The 18,162-nt window shown below is 44.5% G+C and overlaps 1 protein-coding gene and 1 long non-coding RNA gene across 3 annotated transcripts in view; one reads left to right on the top strand and one right to left on the bottom strand.

Annotated features, from left to right (window-relative positions):
• Positions 1–346: 346 nt before the first annotated feature.
• LOC144144524 (uncharacterized) lies at positions 347–3,758 on the bottom strand. The gene is made up of 3 exons (XR_013317268.1): positions 3,524–3,758; positions 1,327–1,547; positions 347–606 (listed from the first exon to the last, which is right to left on the bottom strand). It is a non-coding gene; the product is annotated as an uncharacterized LOC144144524 (long non-coding RNA).
• A 254-nt stretch (positions 3,759–4,012) lies between these two features.
• The window catches only part of LOC144144513 (serine/threonine-protein phosphatase 1 regulatory subunit 10-like), a 62,574-nt gene continuing 48,424 nt past the window's right edge, over positions 4,013–18,162 (top strand). The window contains exons 1-2 of one of the 2 annotated variants that reach the window (XM_077676002.1): positions 4,013–4,379; positions 4,892–4,958. In XM_077676002.1, coding sequence (XP_077532128.1) covers positions 4,956–4,958 — 3 coding nt within the window. In that variant the 5' untranslated portion in view covers positions 4,013–4,379; positions 4,892–4,955. Of the gene's footprint in view, positions 4,380–4,888; positions 4,959–18,162 lie in introns of both variants that reach the window. The other variant, XM_077675995.1, reaches the window with a different exon arrangement.

Here is an 18,162-nt window from a genome sequence, read left to right as displayed (position 1 = left end):
GTACTTTCGCTGTGTGCCACCACAACCAAAACTCGGGCTTTCGGAGGTCCAAATTCGGGGCTTTCACTTCCCTTTCAGATTCCTCTTCCAGTATTGGCACGCAGTTCTCACTAGGCTGCTAAAGAAGGCCCGGTACTACGAACCTCTCAACTGCCCGGTTACTGCTGGCGCCACGAGCGCGCAATCTTTGCTCTTACACCACTGCTCCGTTCCGTTTCCTCTGGGGCGGCAAGCCAGACAAGGTCAACAGGCAGGTCATACACAACTACCCAGGGGTAAGGGGGCCGTCGGCCTCACAGACTCGAGCGTGTTAGCGACAGCACTGCACGTGAAATGGACGCGACTGTGATATATGAAAGATGAAACATTTATTGAGCTGTAAAGGTAGGTGTGGATCCTCAGTTCAGGAGGCCATGTGTTGACCGCACCGTCGTAGCCCGGGGTCGTAGCCCGGGTTACAAGAGTGCTCAACCCTCCAGTAACCGTTACCATGAACCGGTAACCGTTATTTCTTTTTCTGGTTCAGTTCCAGTTCGGGTTTGGGTTCAGTTCCGGCAAAAAATGCTGGTTCAGTTCCGGTTTTCGGTTCGGTTCCGGTTCGACACCCTGCGCAGCAGAAAACAAGGCAAGGCTCAATGGCTGAAACAAGGTGGTCCTCACTATCAAATGAATAGTTCATTGAAGCTGCAACTGCTTGTTATCAGGCAGCATATACTGCCCAGGCGTTTCTGCCAGTGCTGCAGTGACATCGAAGGAAGTTGACAAGACCAAGTCCACACAACACACCACAGCATGGGGTACAAACACGCAAAAATGAGTCTACTATGCTTGCTTTGTATGCAACAACGATGTAACTCCCGTTTTTGCATTCCCATTGTTAATAACATGCTATCATAATAATAACAAATTCATAACAAAAGTTCACCTTGGGTGGGTTCAGGTACATCAGGTCAGCCGAAATATAGCGCTTTTTTGGCCCAATAACCTGTTCAACTCAATATGGTTTGTTTTAGTGGCAAGCAGCCTTATTTACTGTAGGCAGCTCAAAATGTAGGATCCTTCATCTTCTGTCTATACCGATCTGTACCAGTTCACCAACCTTGTAGCACATGATACTTCTTAGAATGTCAATTAAAAGAGAGGGCATACTGTAGATGCAACTTTTTATAAATTTGTAGTAACAGCAGAAAAAAAAATTAGCAACTGAAAGGAGTAAGCAGACAGTGCAACACATATCCCTGGCTCTTCAGTGTTACACTGCTTTCTGAAGAACTAGAACATGTGAATGTCAAGTTGGAATGGATCAGTAGGTTAAGTCTATTTTACTTGGGCACCAGTTTCGGCACTGTTGACTATGGCTACCATCTACAGTGTTACTGTTAACTCTTGGGGTATGCCTTAAATGTACACATGGTGAGATCGACACGATAGGCACTCGGGGGTGGATTACAGCCCGAGCACTGGTGGAAACCCTAGCAGTCCCACTGGAGTGGCACAGCGAGTGACGGCAGGCAGGCTCGGCGCACCATGACTGCAGTCAGGAGATGCTGCAAGAGGAAGAAATCGAACATCACAACTGACGAAAAGTTGGGAAAATGTTCAATGGCTCTGATCTGTGCTGGTTGCACATACCCAGATGCTAACCAGATTGAACTTATACAAACACAGAAAGACAGCAGGGTGTCCCGTACTTCCTGTCTTTTTGTGTTGGCTCAAGTTGAAGCTGCTTCCAAACTGAGCTGGAAAAATGACAGTGAAAACCCCACAAGCAGTGCTCCTGCACTGTCTACCTACCTCGATTGTTGCTTCTATATTTCCCTCAATTATGGAACACCAGATAGCTTCACTTTTACATATGAAAATACACAAAGTAAGCATTCCTTGGCAGCAATGCTTGGCAATCAAAAATGCTGGATGCACATCGTGTTAATACACCATGTTCCATCACCTTCACGAAACCACATGCACGCACAAAAACAGTGTTCACCTGCACTCGAAAGGGACGGACCACCGATTTTTGTCGCGTACATGTTCTCTAGCTAATATGAAAGCCAGCATTTTATATAGTCAAGTTAGCAAAGGCAATTTATAAACAAAGTGGCGAAAATAATTATAATTTGGCACTAAATTTTCATAAATCTGAAGGGTGGCAGTTACTGAAACTGCTGAAACGTTCAATGACTTATTAACACCCTTTAGCATAAATATTTGTATAAGTTTAAATTGTATATGTATTCTTAAACATTCTTTTGCAAATTTTTAAGACACGCCGCCCGCCGCCGCTGAATGCCCAGAATCAACGACAGCGTTCAGTAAACAGACCCAGTGAAGGAGCTTTGACGATTTTGCTTGCGTTGCTTGCGTTAGGGAGGAGGAGGAGGAGGAGGAGGAGGAAGTGGTTGTTGGGGGTGGGGGGAAGGGGAGATAGGGGTCGATAACTGTCTGGCGTTACGCCGACACCTCAACCGGCCGAACGTTTCTTCTGCCGAAATATTCGTTTCCAGTTTTCAAAAACGCCAACGGCAGCTTTAAAAAAAAAAAAAAAAAAAAGGGACGCGCCCCAGGAGAATCGAACAAGTTTTTAAATACCGCTTTTCATCTCGCATGCAGACAAAAATACAGGGTGTTGCAACGATAACTGGAACACTTTAAAAATTTTTCCTGAGCGATCCGCCGCTCTGTTCGCGCTCAAACTTCACACAAAGGTCACATTTTGTGGTCTATTTTGTTTGACACCGGGAACAACAACGGTACTTACCTGTTTATTCTGAAAATAAATAAAAACGATTTTCGCCTATGGGAAAATGGCGGCGATTTGGACGTGCGAGCCCGAAAACCGGGTTTTCTGATCGTCTGTTAGCTCATTTCTAGATGCATTTTCTGATCGTCTGCTGCACCATTTGGCTCCGTACGTGAATCCCAAACATGCGTTTCACTGTGCAGGTGGTTCCGTCGTTCCAACATCAACTTGCGCTGACTCGCACGTCCAAATCAGCTGCCATTTTCCCATAGGCGAAAATCGTTTTTATTTACTTTCAGAATACACAGGTAAGTACATCGTTGCTCCCGGTATCAAACAAAATAGACCACAAATTGCGACCTTCGTGGCAAGTTTGAGCGCGAACAGAGCGGCGGTTCGCTCAGGAAAAATTTTGAAAGTGTTCCAATTATCGTCGCAACACCCTGTATAATTACTGCCAGGCGCCGCCGCTAATGCGACCCCGAAAAATAGACGACGAAACCCAATGCGAGAGAACAGCTCGCTTGCCAACAAATAAGCAATTTAGTCGGAATGCTTAATTCGCTATGTGCAACAAAACGAAATTAAAACAGTGCGCGACCGCTACATCTGACGCAAGCAGAACAGCATAAACAGTGGCAATGCAAGACGGCAAGTACGTGCCGTTCCAAATTTCGTAAACGTGGTGATGGTAGCTGTCGCAAGAGCAAATTTTGCAGCACCAGGTAAGTGAACAGTCGCACAGAATTACAGGACGGCACACGCGAAAAGAAGGGCGCTCACCTCAGTCGGCCAACGGTGAACGTCCACAGCTGACAGCCCAGCCCAACCAGCCACACTGACTGAGGACGCTGATGTTCGTGAACGACGATTGACTGGGCAACGAACATTTTCAGATTCCCGTGTAAGCAGCCATCGACTCCACCTCTTGACCGCAGCACTCAAAGCATGCTCGAAGAAAAGTCAATACAAATGGCGCGGGAACGGGAACGCATAGGGAAACATAGGCCTCTGATAACGTCATATAAACGTGACGTCATATTCGCCATTGGCGTTTCCGTCGTTTTGACCGCTAGGAGTTATTGCTGTAAGGCAGCTGGTAAATCATTCGAAGAGTGTGTGTTTTGAATTCGTGCGCTTATAAAAAGCGGTAAACTGATATATTGATGTATATAAATTACTGTTTGGTTAGTTTTCTTTTATTCTCAGAATGACCACGAGCTGGTTGACCTCGCCTAGGTCACGTGCTACATTCCATTCTTGCGATCGCTGAGGTAGGTGCCGGACGTGCTTTCTCGTTCTTCTGCTGACTTACGTTCCCATTTTCTGCTGACGTGTTGTTGTTGACCTGTTATGAATTTTTAAAAACTTTGCCCGTAAAGAGGACTATCCTTATGGCTCGTGTTTTTGTTTTTCAGGGTGACTGCGACGTTGCCTGAGTGACAGAACTTCGAAAAGTGGCCCAGGAAGAGCTTGCAGAGTTTCTCCGAAATGAAAAAAACACTGTTCCTTTGACTCTCTTGGATACCCGGGCTCTTCTGGTTTAGACACGTCTTTTTTCCTGTTCGTGGCTTGTATAAAGGCAACGCCAGCATTAAACAGATCGCGTACTCATAAATATACCATAAAACAAAAAAAGGTATGCATAGTTTTACTTCATCTTAGCGAATATAAAGTACATTTATAATAAGTATGAAACAATTTAGTGCCTGTGTAGAGGCATAACGTGGTACGTAATAAAAGAAAATGCTACGACAGAGGCCGCATGGTGTTCCATGCGTCAGAGCTGAAATCCCGCGCTGCTGTAGCTGTCGGTAAATCAAAAAGTAACGCGAGAAAAGCATGGCTGCGCGCAGCAAATAGGCAATTTCGTCAAGTGTGCGTTTTCACGTACTGCATGTTCGGACCACAAAGATGGCCGCCGGTGCGTCCCGCTTCTTCCTCGCCTCTGCCGCGTATTCAAGATGGCGTATTTGCGCAGGTCAATGTGCCCCTAGCCGCGCTCGCCGTTAACGCAATGATGGCGCGCGAAAGGCGCCGTGGTCCGTGGGTTTGTTCTAAGCAGTCGGGGGTGTGCAAAATTTTGCCGCACAAATGCGGTAAAGTTTCCCAACGTGCTAACGTGTCCCTCTTCCGGGTCTCTTCCAGCAGGCAGACAATGTTGCGGGATACCAGCTGATACACGAATATACGCGTTTCGAGAGCCAAATCTGCGATGGTGAGTGATTTGCTGCGCCTCTGTTTTCCGCGCTCGGTGTGGTATGCGGCCTTACAATCCAGATGGTTTTTTTCCCGCCGCGTGTGTGAAGGCTGCTCCGCTGTTTGGGGCGTTATGGACATGGGTGTCAGCAACTAGCGTGGTTTGCTCGCTTGCTCCCTGTTGGTTACGTTAGTTCCTTGACTTGCGAAACAAACGTAAGCCGAGCTAGTTTTTTTGTAAGCCACTAAAGCTGTTGGCACGACCTGTTCCACGCCACTTGCCTACGAGTTCTAGCACAATCGACTGGGCGTCTGCTGAAGTGCTTTAGTTTCTGAACCAGTTTGCCGTTTAACGCAGGTCAGTAGTGTGTTCAACGTTTTCACGATCAGTGCGCTTGATTTGTGAGTAGTGTTGCTACCTCGATGGAGGACAGTTTTTTTTTTTTTTTTTTTTTTTGTGAATGGTTTTTCAGCGTCGTATTGCTTCCAGCGGTGCTTAGCCTTTAAGCTATCGTCTTCAAGTACAGCCAATCGTTGTTGATCTAAATATGGTAGGCAGTTTCGCTACAATTGCTATTCTTTTCATGTGTATGGCCAACAGAGGGAACCTTTATTAAGGTCCGCAGCATTCTTCATCATGCATAACTCCGGTGCCATAAAAACTTGATGTAAATAGGTGGTCCTAATTGGCAAGTTTGAAGTTGTGGTCTCCGAATGCTGGGATAATTTGCTTTCCATCGTGAACAAGAGCAGATCTAACAGTTTTCTTGTGCCCAACAGTATTTCCTACAACAGTGAGCTTGGCAGTGCTTTCTTTATAACCTGCGTCTCTTCCCACGGCAGCAGTGAGAATTGCTGTCGGAAAGTTCTCATGGCAGTTTCCACAAAATCTGGCAGGCCTAAATTAGCTCGATAATATCTGTTGGTGTAAAGTGAACAGAACTGAATTTACTTCTATTTTTCACTGGTGACCAATGATGCTCTGTCTTGGTCAAAATTTTGTGGGCCACGGCGACCGTGGCCCAAGCAGGGGTGCTGCGCTTGCCGCTGTAGGCTGGTTAGACGCTTTGTTTCGTAGAATGGCTGGCGCGATAAGTGCAGTGGGACTGGTTTCTCAGAGCAGGCGCACTTCACTTCAGCGCAGGCACCTTGCGCAGCACTTGTCGCGCTGGACACACTACAAAAGCAAGAGCAAAGGTTCCCCTCGCTCTCTTTAGCCACGCAACCAGCCGACAGCGGCACGCGGAGTGCCCCTGCTCGGCTCTGCTACGCACCAGCTCCGGCCACGGTCGCCGTGGCCCAAAAAGTTTTGACAAAGACTGTACGGCGACCACCTTATAAATTATAGTAACCAAAGTGAGGGTGAAATTTAACCTAACGTAACGTAACCTAATCTATGCTACGCAAACTAATGCATCCCAGCTGAACGTAACATAATGTACCCAAATCCAGCCCGTTTGAAACACCCAACTAAAACAGCCCAACTACACCGCACACAACCTATATTAAACCCAGCCCATTCTAGAAGTTCTGTGCGTCGAATAACCAGAATGGAAAAAATCGCTACCAAAAGTCTTCATGGAACGAAAGTTGAAAAAAATTTCCCTTTGCCGGATTCAAATGTCTTCTCGTTGCATAACAGGCATAATACCATAGCGCAACAGAAGCAGCTGTACAACCAAGTTTTCGTGGAGTATTTAATTTGTCCCAAGGAAGCTCTGAGTGACGTGCTTAGCTAACCGGTGGCGACTGCAGTAAGAAATATGATGGCAATTCTCACGGCTGCCGTGAGAATAGACACTACTTTTGTTATGCACTTTTTCGGTTCACAGCACATGCTTATGTGCACTTTTAGAAGGCCTTGTGTAAGGCCCCTCTTTAGGATGTTTGCATTGCTAAAAAATTGGGGTTGCGGCATGCAGCGATTGTGGTGAGCGACACGAGAAACAACTCAATGAGTACAGTAAACAGCAAGTGGAAAGTCCGTAAGTGGAAGTCCGGGAAGTGGAATAGTCCGTGGGTAGTCCGAGGATGCCCCAAAGCCATAGAGACACATGGGAAAAATGAATGCTGGTCTGCTTCTCGGGGAGTCCGCGGTGAGTCCGGGACTGTAAATCGAGGAGACCCACTGTCGCTTGCTTGTAGGCTGCTTTGGCCGGCCAGACACGAGCGACAGTGACTGCTCATCGTGTCATTGCTCCTCATGGAAGTGTATTTTTTTCACTTGCCGCTTTTGCCCACACTACTTGTTTACTGTACCCATTGAGTTATGTTTTTCTCATTGCTCACCAAAATTGCTACATGAGGTTACCCCTTAATCTTGCTACTTGAGAATACCCGCCTAGCTTAGGTCCACTTTTATTTAAAGGCCTTGTATTGGGCCCTTACAGGCAGCTTGGGTTGCTAAATCGCCTTGTCCCTAGATAATGCTGGAAAAGCGGGATGGAATTGTGCTAGTCGTGCACACACCTCTTTCATGCAACACTGGTGACAAGCTTGTAGCAAAAGAGATTGGGGACTGTTTTCAGTGACATATACAGATTACTTTTGCATTCTCAAATTAGGAGCCATTTTTGGCCTTAATGGGGTCACCTGTCATCTTTTTGCTGTGAACAGCTGCAAAACTTGGTGCTGCATGCAAATGTGAGGGATTTCCATGAAGGTGGTGTAGAAATATAGTGCTGTTACTCTTTCTACTAGTAGTAAACCCTGAAGGAGCACATAGGGCAATTTATTTACGTACGAAAAACTGCTGAAGGTAACCTGTCAGAACTGGCTACAATAAATGTATTGGATATGCAGGTGCGAGCACTACACTGTGTGCCCACAATTTGTTAGTGATCATCAAAACATGATGGTAAACTCTTGCAAACAAGGTTGGTCACTAAAAACTATGAAAACAAAAATGCAGTGTACCTGCAGAGGTTATGTAATGCCTTCAGGCTAGAATACATGAAATAAATAATAATGTAATTCAATTGGGTTTAAACTTTTCTACCATAACTGCAAGCCTTTTGTTATTTTATTTCTTAGGAAAGTTAATGTGTGCAGGGTAAGCCATGAGTGTAGGCATTGTGTTAAAGGCAAAAAAAGCAAACAATTCTTGAAGCATAGTTTTCTATAATTCCACCTTTGTATTGTGTCTGCTGCATATAATTTTTAAATGGGTCAAAGTATAATTACTAGTGGGAGCACATAGCATGGCATACTTGTTTCCTGTGGATTACATGGCAGTAGTTGTGGTAAGTGATTAATTTGGAAGCTGGCAGGTGTTCAGGCACTGTGCAATTGCATGCTCAAGGGTGAACATTTTTTTTCCGTTGCTAATTTTGTTGTGCCTGTTTTAAAAATGACACTATTTCGGGTGCCTTTGTAGTTGCATATTTAACCAAACATTTCTTTTCTTGTTTGTACTGACTCTCCCTAAAATACTGTACACGCGAGTGTAACATTCCACTTCAGTCTTTTTGTGAATTCTGAAATCTTGTGTACAACATTGATATTTGTCGGATAAGAACATGCCAATTAAGCAAAAATAACATTTTTCAGTGTTCGCTGAAGGGACTGGATCGTTTTGCACGTCATTTATTCATGCTTAAGCAAAATGCACCAAGCTTGTTTTCACTGCCGTAGGGCCGCACTGCACGGAGAATTGTGGCAACCATCGAGGATTGAGCTCTGAAATGTGGTTGCTGAAAGAACAAAATAAGGAGTTTCAATATCTGTTGTGTTGTGAGAAGTGCGCCAGGGGCAATTCATTACGTTGGCTGTTCTTTCGTGGGGAATCATTGGGAATGTACCGTAATTAAAAAAAATGTTTGCAATAATTTTTGTGATCGACAGTGAGCAGCCTTGACTTGGCAGTGGTTGGGCTTTACTGCAAAGCCACTCGCAGACGCTCCACTTTATTGCCCCCTTGCCCTTTGTGTTTCCCAAGCAGCTGGAGTCGCATGCAGTAGTAAATACTGAAATAGCAGTGGCTTATTTGGCACCGTAGGTTCTAGTTCATGGCTCACAGGCTTGTCACAGTCGTGCACCTCATCGGTTTGGGGAAATTGTGGTGTTTGAGCCGAGTGTTGTGCATTTTAACTGAAACGTTAACATGGTAAAAAGTGCAAAGTGCAGGGGGTACATGGGGAAGAGGCGCTCAGTTGGGATGGGCGCTAGATATCAACTGTGGGGTTTATTGACGAAAAACAGCTGCAGAAATAATTGTCCAGAAAACCTAAGTAAAAAGAGATGTATGGCGCAGCTTTCACTGGTAGGAATTCTGCGGCAGCTTCAGATGTTCTTATACCTTACCATGCAAGGCCAGGAAAGGGGGGCTCATGCATTGATCAGTTTCGTTGCTAATGCAGAAGGCCTTGAAAATTTCACTTGCTTGTTGTGTCCCAAAGCTGCAGAGGATGCTACCTTGAAACAAAGGCTTTTTCTATTAGCCACAGAACTGATAAATGCGTGAGCACCCCTTTCCTGGCTTTGAATGCTAACGAAAAAGCATATTGAAAGTGCAAATGGAGACATACCGTCTTTATACGCTTTTTTTTTGCTCGCAACACACAAGGCCCCTCTTCAGCCTGTTTGCATTGCTAAATAAAGGGGTTACCTCATGCAGTGATTTTGGTGAGCGGCCCGAGAAGTGTAACTCAGTGGGTACAGTAAATGGGGCGACATCACTCTCGCTTGCCCAAATTCGGTTGTCACCGACTAGGCCAAACCTCTGTGTTAAATTAAACCACCAAGCTGAGTTTTTGTAGTCCAAACGGGAGCATCAACTGATGTCGTCTATGGTTAGCATTGTGCGATGTGGGTGTAGCTCTTCTCTGAATCATTTTCTGCATTGGAGGCACAGTTTCGATAGCTACTAACTGTTGCAATGCTTGATCAGCAACATTTTTTGGAGATCTCAGCTGCCCTTTCAGCAGCCTAGGATATTTGGAAGTTTTTACTTCTGTCCATGCCTAAGACTGCCCCAAGTTGAATGTCCCTTGTTGCACCTCTGTCGCTCTTTCTTTCTTTCTTTCTTTCTTTCTTTTTCTTTTTTTTTTCCCTGATTTGGCATTAGCCTGAATTTTTTGCGCTTTCTTTTTTGACACCAGCATTTTGCATGTCTCACTAGTGCTGGGGCAATATATTGCATGTTCAGCAGTGGCCTGCTATACAGTGTGTACTTGCAGGTGTGTGTCCGTGTACACAAGCTACGGGACTGTTTGGAAACTAGATGTGATGGCTGATATTCGTCAAATCAAGTGTTGGGTGCTGAAACGAATACTTGATGGGTGGGAGTCTAACTACGGTTCTTTGTTGCCACATGTGATGCAAGGTATTCCGCATGTCCAGTTGTCACCACATAAGTGGAGCCTTGTGTAGCTGTACTACTTGACATTTCAGGGTTTGATTGGGGCAAAGGGAAGCCTGCGTTCAGACTTTACAACTTAAACAGATAGCTAGCCAACAGAATATGGTTTGTGGTGCAGTGCGGTGATGAAATCCTCATTGTCCTTCACGCGAGCATTTTTTTTCCCCTGCAATGATTGCATGCTTGCTGTACTATCATCCTGTTTAGTGTTTTAGAACTTTTTTTTACGGTAATAAACAAAGTAATGCCTGTAATTTCCTCCCCATGCTCACTGAGGCCCATCCTCTGCTTTAATGATTATTTTTTAAAGGCATATTGGCAACACACTACATCTAAGCAATCGGGGCAGCTTGTTGCAGTACGGGTTACGGCATGCAGATGAGAGAAACACGGCTCCAGAGCATTTCCAGGCACAAACACAACAGGGCTGTTGCAATTGCTTGCAACAGCCTGTGAGACACTCGCTAGACACTTGAGGGATTCTGCCCACCCTTTTCCAAGGCTTGATAAGTTCGCAGCATTGAACAGTTGTAACCTTCAAAAAGTGCCCAAACTAGACAATGCCATTTCTCCATGACATCAGTGATGAAATCGGTCACATCCTTTGAAAACCTTGATCCGTAGAACCGGAACAGTACTGTGCAGGTACATCACAACAATATAGGAATGAAGGCTAAGGTCAGCTAAAGAGAGTGCCAGCAACCTGCCAGTGCATGCGGATGCCCTCTCAAAGCCTCGAAAACGTAAAAGTGGGCCACACCTTCAATGTATAGAACAAATTCATAAGAAAAAAAAATTAAAGAAAAGGTCTTCAGGTCTGCATATTTTGATACGACCTATATTGCCCCTGAAAAACCGTTTCCCCAGTAGTGCGCTTGTGTTTGGAGGTGAAGCTAACTTCGAAGGAATCGTTGCAGGCTTGGTCTTTGCAGGCTGCCTTTTTGCACAGTGAAGCAGGGCCACCTATGGAGGGAGTATGATTATAGAAAACGGCTCTAACTTTGTATTGAAAGCATCCTGAAACAAATTATATAACAGCCACTGAGACGACTCTACCATTACACATAGTTTCATTTACTTGTCATAATCAGTTCACAGGGAAGTTGTAAACGTAACAGAATTGCTGTCTGCTGTTAGTACGTGGCCATCTACAGAGGGAGCATGGTGACAGAAAGCAGCTGCAACTGTTGTTTTGCCGGAACTACCAGGAGACAAACGATACGACTATTAACCGCTAAAGCGATTCTTTATGCACCTCAGCTTCGCTGATCATCCTTCTTCACAGAGTGGAAGGGCATTGAATTTTTTCTTTGTGCGTGTGTGTGTGTGTTTGTACTACATTGTACTGACTGATTGGCGGATTTCTTTCCCTTCAAGTGTGTTAGGATTGGTGGGAATAGTCAAAAATTACTTATGACAAAGCACCAAGGAGTTAATTTTTTTTCAAGCGGACTCGTATTGAAGCAGCCGTTAATGCTAGCTCAGTGAACAGGGCCCTCGGCACTAAGTGCAACTTGAGCAGCGATGCAGCCTCTCTCTCTCCCCCCCCCCCCCCCCTCCTTCCCTATTACCACTTGTGATGTTCTGGTGGCCACTTTCCATCGCACCGAAAGCAATGTGCAAAAAAGTGAAAAAGCAATAACAACACTGTCATGTAGAGCTCCTGGTGCACACGCGAGTCCCTTGTGCACTTCGCCCATCACGGTGCACCCAGCGTAACTAGCTACATGTCCCACCCCACCAGCACCTCTGGCCATGGGCCCATTGTGTTTAATACCGCATCTGTTGCAAGCCTTACAGCTGATGCTTGTCTGCGCTATTATTGTGGCACTTCTGTTGCTCTTTGTAACAGCTGCACATTATAATTGAAGAGTTCTTTTATTCTGCAAAATGGTATTCGGCAGTTGGAAAAGTAATCAACCATGCAACTACACAGCGCTGGTCTTCATGTGGGGGCTGGCAACTGCTGTTGGCCCCTAGTTGTATTGGGGCCGCGATGGCTATGTAACCCAGTTCGTGCTACAGTGAACTTTCAACGCAAGTGGTTGACAGCATCAGTTACTGGCATGGTGGCCCTTTAGAGATGCGGACGAAGCACAGTTCATTGTTGTGCAGCAACTCTTTTAACCATTTTCGTCAGCCTGTTTGGTAATTTGCTGACATTGACAAACCATCTAAAACGAGAACATTGCTGTATGTTACAGAACGCTAAGGCAGTTAGGGAAACAAGAATGCCATCTGCAGTGCTACAGGGAAAGTAATTCTGTGGGGACCATGAGGCATTTATATTTATTCTTATCTATGCAGTTAGTCAATAGAAATTGACACAACACTTCACATTCATGGAGTACCACTTTTTAGAATACGCAGGAGTAGTCTTCCATGGTGATAACTGTCCTATAGTTCCAGCTTACTGCATAGGAAGAGAGCTCTAGTAGGACAAATCTCGTGCAGTGATTACAAAGTATCTCAATGTCTGGCACTGCATATACAGAGACTTTGAGGCTCTGTTCAACATGGTATTTTTTGCAGCGTAAGAATGGGGTTAACGTGATTTCTTCCTAGAAAATTTGCCATCAGATATTTGTATGGCTGCAATACATAGCTGGAGAGAAATGATATGCTTCGACAGAAAAGTTGCTCCCAATGCATGCAGCTGGGAGGGATCCTAATACCGGAGAAAAAATTCACTAGCTAATCATTTTATGACTGATCAGTCAGTCATGTATGCATGAAGAGCATTGCCAGCATCGTTTTCACTCTGTTAACTCTTTCGTTACCGCGCCTATTCAAAATCGTTCAATTTGAACGATACTTTGGAAGTGCCTTTTCATAGCGTTCCAGGCGTTGCTCGAATAAGTAAAGCTGTTTGGAGTTACATAAGAAAATGGCCTTTCAAAATCAGTTTTGTTTTCATTTTTACAACAAAAACGTGATTTTTGACATGCGTTTGAATGACCTAGGTGTGGAAAAGGGGCGTGGTCATCGCGCGTCACTGTTACCAGCAAAGAATGTGTGCCACCCGTAATTATTCTGTATCAGCATTTGTTTTTTGTTATCAGGGCATAAATGATGAACTACCAAAACAACTTTCAATCGTCCGGTTTGCACTCTGACAGTAATAATCCCTGAAATCGGCTGAAAATGCCAAGCAGTGCCTGTTTGCAAAGCTACTTTATGATTTTAGGCGGTTTTATTGCCTTTGCACATGTTCTAAGTTGTGTTGCAGTTCTGTTTACCCCAGGACCATTCGCGAACAGTTTACAACTGTTTCGGTTTTGTTTCTGCATCGCGAAGTTCATATTTAGCGCTACTACGCAGTTACTCAACTTCAAGGCTACCTGCAATGGCGCCTTGAGCGTCCGCGACTGATCCTCGAACAAAGCACGGCGCTCCTGATTTCTCCCCACCCTAACCCGATTTCTGCGATAAGAACATCAGATGCAAGTCAAAAGATCACACCCAGTCGCCAGGTATCTGTTCCGACAAAGACAGCGCTGCAAACCGGCCTTACACACTGCCAGCTGTTCGCCTTCCAGTATCGTTTCCATGCAAGGGTATTGCTGAGGGTCTAGTGTTGCTGCTTAGTTGAACAATCTATTCGGACGGAGTCTCCGATAAATTTTTGTACTGTTTCATTTCAAAAATGTTAGGTGGCGCTGCAATAGAGGAGGCTCGTTGTGCTGATCTTTTTTATCGCGCAACAGCTACTCGACCAACGTTTGCAGGCACGATTCTAGCGCATCGCACCTCATTCCTGCAAGCAAGGCTACAATTGCGAGTCAGATGATGATACTAAAGCTGTTTTGAGAGATAACTGACCGTGATTGTCAACAAGCATCAACCAGAGTTCCGTTTTCAACTTCATGCGTGTTTTTCCGCATCGCGTGCTTGTCCCAAATATTGTGCTGGCTGTAAATGCAAAGTCAGTCATTGACAAAATTATTTTTTGTTATGTGGGGGCAAATTGGTGCCTCTGATAATGTGAAACCACCAGATTTCTTCCATGGAACCACCCGAAATTGCACATTTTGAATTGGAGGTTGGGCTTCACCGCATGACGCGAGCACCGTGCGTGCTGACATTTTTTTTTATATCTGAAAAACTGTTCCGCACACGTTTGCATTTTTTCTAGGGCGTTTTTTTTTAAATGTTTCCCTATAAAATGTATACCGGTAGTGGTTTGTTATACACAACTCCTTTTTACCTTTTTTTTCGACATTTTGGCAAAATTTTTATTTTGATATTTTTTTTGCAACTATGATATATGAAAACATTTTAAAAACTGGTTTTATTGGAAAGGCCGTTCAATAATCTGCATTTTGTGGTCCTGTAATTAGTGCATAACCAATTTTTCTAGCAGAAAAAAAGTTTTCTTGGACCCCTAAAAATCGGCCAATTTCCCCGCAGTAATAAAAGAGTTAATTAATGGATCCTTGTTAGTTTGTTTTTTTATTTTTTCTTCAAAACCTAATCGTGCCCATTATTATTTTATAGTCTTAGAAACTTCATTTCGGAGTTCCTGAAGCGTAAAGACCTGCTTCTGTCTTGGCCCACTGCTTTGAAACAGTGCCCAATCTGCACAATCCGATGACAGAAACGGCTGCATTTGACCCCTGATAGCAAGGTACCCTACATACACAAACCAGTGCAGACCTCCCCCTTCCATCTTTTACTGGGTGCTTTTGAAATTGAAAGCTGTCACTCCTAGTATGTTGATGATGCACAAATAATGCCTTGTGTGCTTGTCTATCGGGTTTGTTGTGTCAGTGCATGCTTAACTTATTTTCTGTTATACCATTCATTCGAAAACATTGCACTCCAAAGGATGTTATGTAAGCTTTTTAAACCACTTATCGTGAGCTGTGTACTCGGCCCGGTGGCATTAATCACACTCCCGCCCAATCCTTATTGCTGAATATCTCTATTCCGTCATGGCAACAATATAAGCACCCCTCGTAAAAGTGTAGGTTTTGAAGTATTTGAAAAAAAAAATGTTAATGGGTACTTGCTCCATCTATGGGCCTGGCTTTATGCCTCCGAGATGCGTTTGCACACACACCAGTCAACTTTGTCTACCGTTACAATTGTTTTCATATTTTAGAATAAGAGCTCTGTACACCTATACATAAAGCATTTTTTAGTAATATTATGTCATGCTGTGTATTTTAGACACAGATACAACTGAGTGAATGACTGCGTAGAGTTCTGGCGCTCTTTAGTGTGTAAACACACATACTACCGTTTCTGCTAGTACTGCTGTGGCTAGCCTTATGCTGACTACTGTGTTAAATGGCCGGTTCGTGCCACCTTGTAAGAAATGGGCCAAAAAAGAGCTTGCATGCTTCTGCAGGCAGCAGAATGCGGCATCCGTCCACGTGCATGTGTGCACCATTAATGGGAACCTGGTCCATCTATGGGCTTAACATTATGCTGGCCACCACATTATGTAGCCGTAGGGACCAAGATTAAACTGCATTTTGCTTTTGCTTCTTCTTCCAAGTGCATGCCGTGTCACTTCATTGGAAGAGGGCAGATAGAGCTTGCATGCAACAGGCAGCAGAATGCGGCCCCCATCCGCTGGGTGCGCCCTCTTGCACCGATACTATTGGCCTCGTGTAACAGTCTGCTGCACTTGGAATGCCCGACTCAAGGCAGCGTTGGTGTATGGCTTCAGGACTCCAATTGATATGAGCCCTCTTGAAATGCTACAGCATAAAAATATGCAGTCATCCCCAAATCTGGTGCTATTAGTATCTTAAAAGCACTGTGCAAGATATCTCAAGGTAGCGAAAGTGCGGCTGCAGGGGCATAGTGTAATTCCTTAACACAGAGCTATAGTACTGCTTTTTGTCGTTACTGTTGCTGTGCTGGTGCAATGCAAGTTCGCTGAAGTCGATGCGCTATTGTCAGGCAAATGTGGAGACTAGAACACTTAATACCCTAAACCTTCATGAGCGGCCATAAATTACATTAGAAAGAAAATTTGTGTTCAGGAATTTGATAGCTTTATTCCACTTAAAGTGGAATGTTGCTGATGTTGTTCCGATGCTATAACTATTAGCACAGCCGGTGAAAGGAGGCCAAGTGCAAAAAGGAATTTTTGAAAGCGTAGCTTTTCTTGGCACACCCAACCCGCCTTTGGTATCTTCCTTCTGCATGGCACTTAGAGAGAGTGAAGGTGACCAATAGAGAAAGAGGGTCTAGCGGTTGCATGAGCGATGAAACGCGGGCGCCATGAGCATAGGTCAGATTGACATTGGAAGAGCAAAAGTCAGAAGCAGGTCATGTGCTGCGGAGTGCCCACACCTTTTGGAGTGGGGAAGCATAGAAACAGAAGAAGGTGTTGTGATGGCCGTAGAGGGGAGAGTTTTTGAAATTAGGCATGCGCCATGATAGCGAACTTGTTGGAATCAGGTGCAGCTTGTAGGTTTTTTTTCTATTTTAGTTTATTGGTCGTTGCAGTTGCATACGGGTTGGCTGCCATTCCTTGGCTCCTGGTGCTTTAAGAAGGCAGGCGGGGCAGCAGCACCAGGCCAGGCGCTTTGAAAGCAAAAAAAAGTTTGCGTAGAAAGCAGGGGACTTGCCTTAACTTGCGAGAACATTTGCAGAGGGGAGAACTTGTTGGTAGCAAATAAATTGAAAGAAAAGAAGAGAAAGTGCTGGTATGGATGGGGGAGGGGGTGTAAAAATAACAACCACAACAAGTTGGTGTATATATTGCAGTGAGAATATTCTGCACATGAAAATGCAGGGGAAGTGCAGTGCCACAATGGGCAAATCCCCATGTGGACATGCACCGAATCGTGGAAGATGACGCACGATTGATCGAGTCTAGCGTGGGGCAAGGTTGTGCTCTATTCATGGTGCGTGTGAGAAGGGGGAAATTGTTTTTTTTAACACAAGTCTGCAAGAACAGCAATCCTAATTCATATGGTATTCATGTAGAAGTGAGTTGACATTAAAATGAGATATTAGTGGAGTGTAAAACACGGGATACAAATATACATGTTTTAGTGAGGGGAATGGGGCTAATTTAATGACCATATCATGAATATGACTGATTACAGTTCTAGTTGGAATTCCAACTACTTAAAATTCACTTGTATTGCACCCATTGTCAGGCCAACAAGCATAGTTATTTATTACATGCTATTATTACATTTTTACACACTGCAGCCCAATTGGGCTGGGCCACACTTTCAGTCGTGAATCTGTGCACCATACGTTCCTGTGTACTAGGATTTGAAGCATTTTTGATTTGAAGCTTGTTTGAAGCATTTTTGTGTGAAGAAAAAGTTAGCTAGACATGGAAGTGTACAGGGAGCGTGGCTGGTTCTTTTTGCGTCTTAAACTTTTTAAGACGCCAACTCCAGCTTTTCAAAATTACCTAACAGGCCACTTTGCTGCCCACGGTCATTGAACTTTTTGCTTCAGGTTTGTGAAGTTTATTCAAATATTTTTTCTTTTAAGCACAAGTGCAGCCAAGAGCTTTTTGTGTCTAAACGTAAAAGCTATCACCCCTTCGTGCTAGGGTACTTATATACAACAGCGAGAGGCAAAAAAGCACGAGATTATGCGTGCAAATGACTAATCATCAAAGGCCAGCTGTCTGTTGCTATTACTGATCACCACTCTAGCCAACCACACATGTATTTTTAACAGCACTTAGGAGTAGCAGCTCAAAGGCTTGCTTTCGTTGTGTGGTTTCATTAGGCAGTGGGCGGCAGGCACACTTTTACATCTCTGTTGTGCCACGAAACAACCAGAGCTCGAGAGAACTGGCAGCTCTAGTTATTGATTTTTATACAAAGTATCATCTGTTCTCGAACAAAAGTCAAAATAGCATTGAAAGTTTTAATCT

The sequence above is a fragment of the Haemaphysalis longicornis genome, unplaced genomic scaffold, assembly GCF_048455015.1.
Source record: "Haemaphysalis longicornis isolate Haplotype H1 unplaced genomic scaffold, Haemaphysalis longicornis Haplotype H1 scaffold_1, whole genome shotgun sequence".
NCBI classification, from domain to species: domain Eukaryota; kingdom Metazoa; phylum Arthropoda; class Arachnida; order Ixodida; family Ixodidae; genus Haemaphysalis; species Haemaphysalis longicornis.
This window is presented reverse-complemented; position numbering and strand designations above follow the sequence as displayed.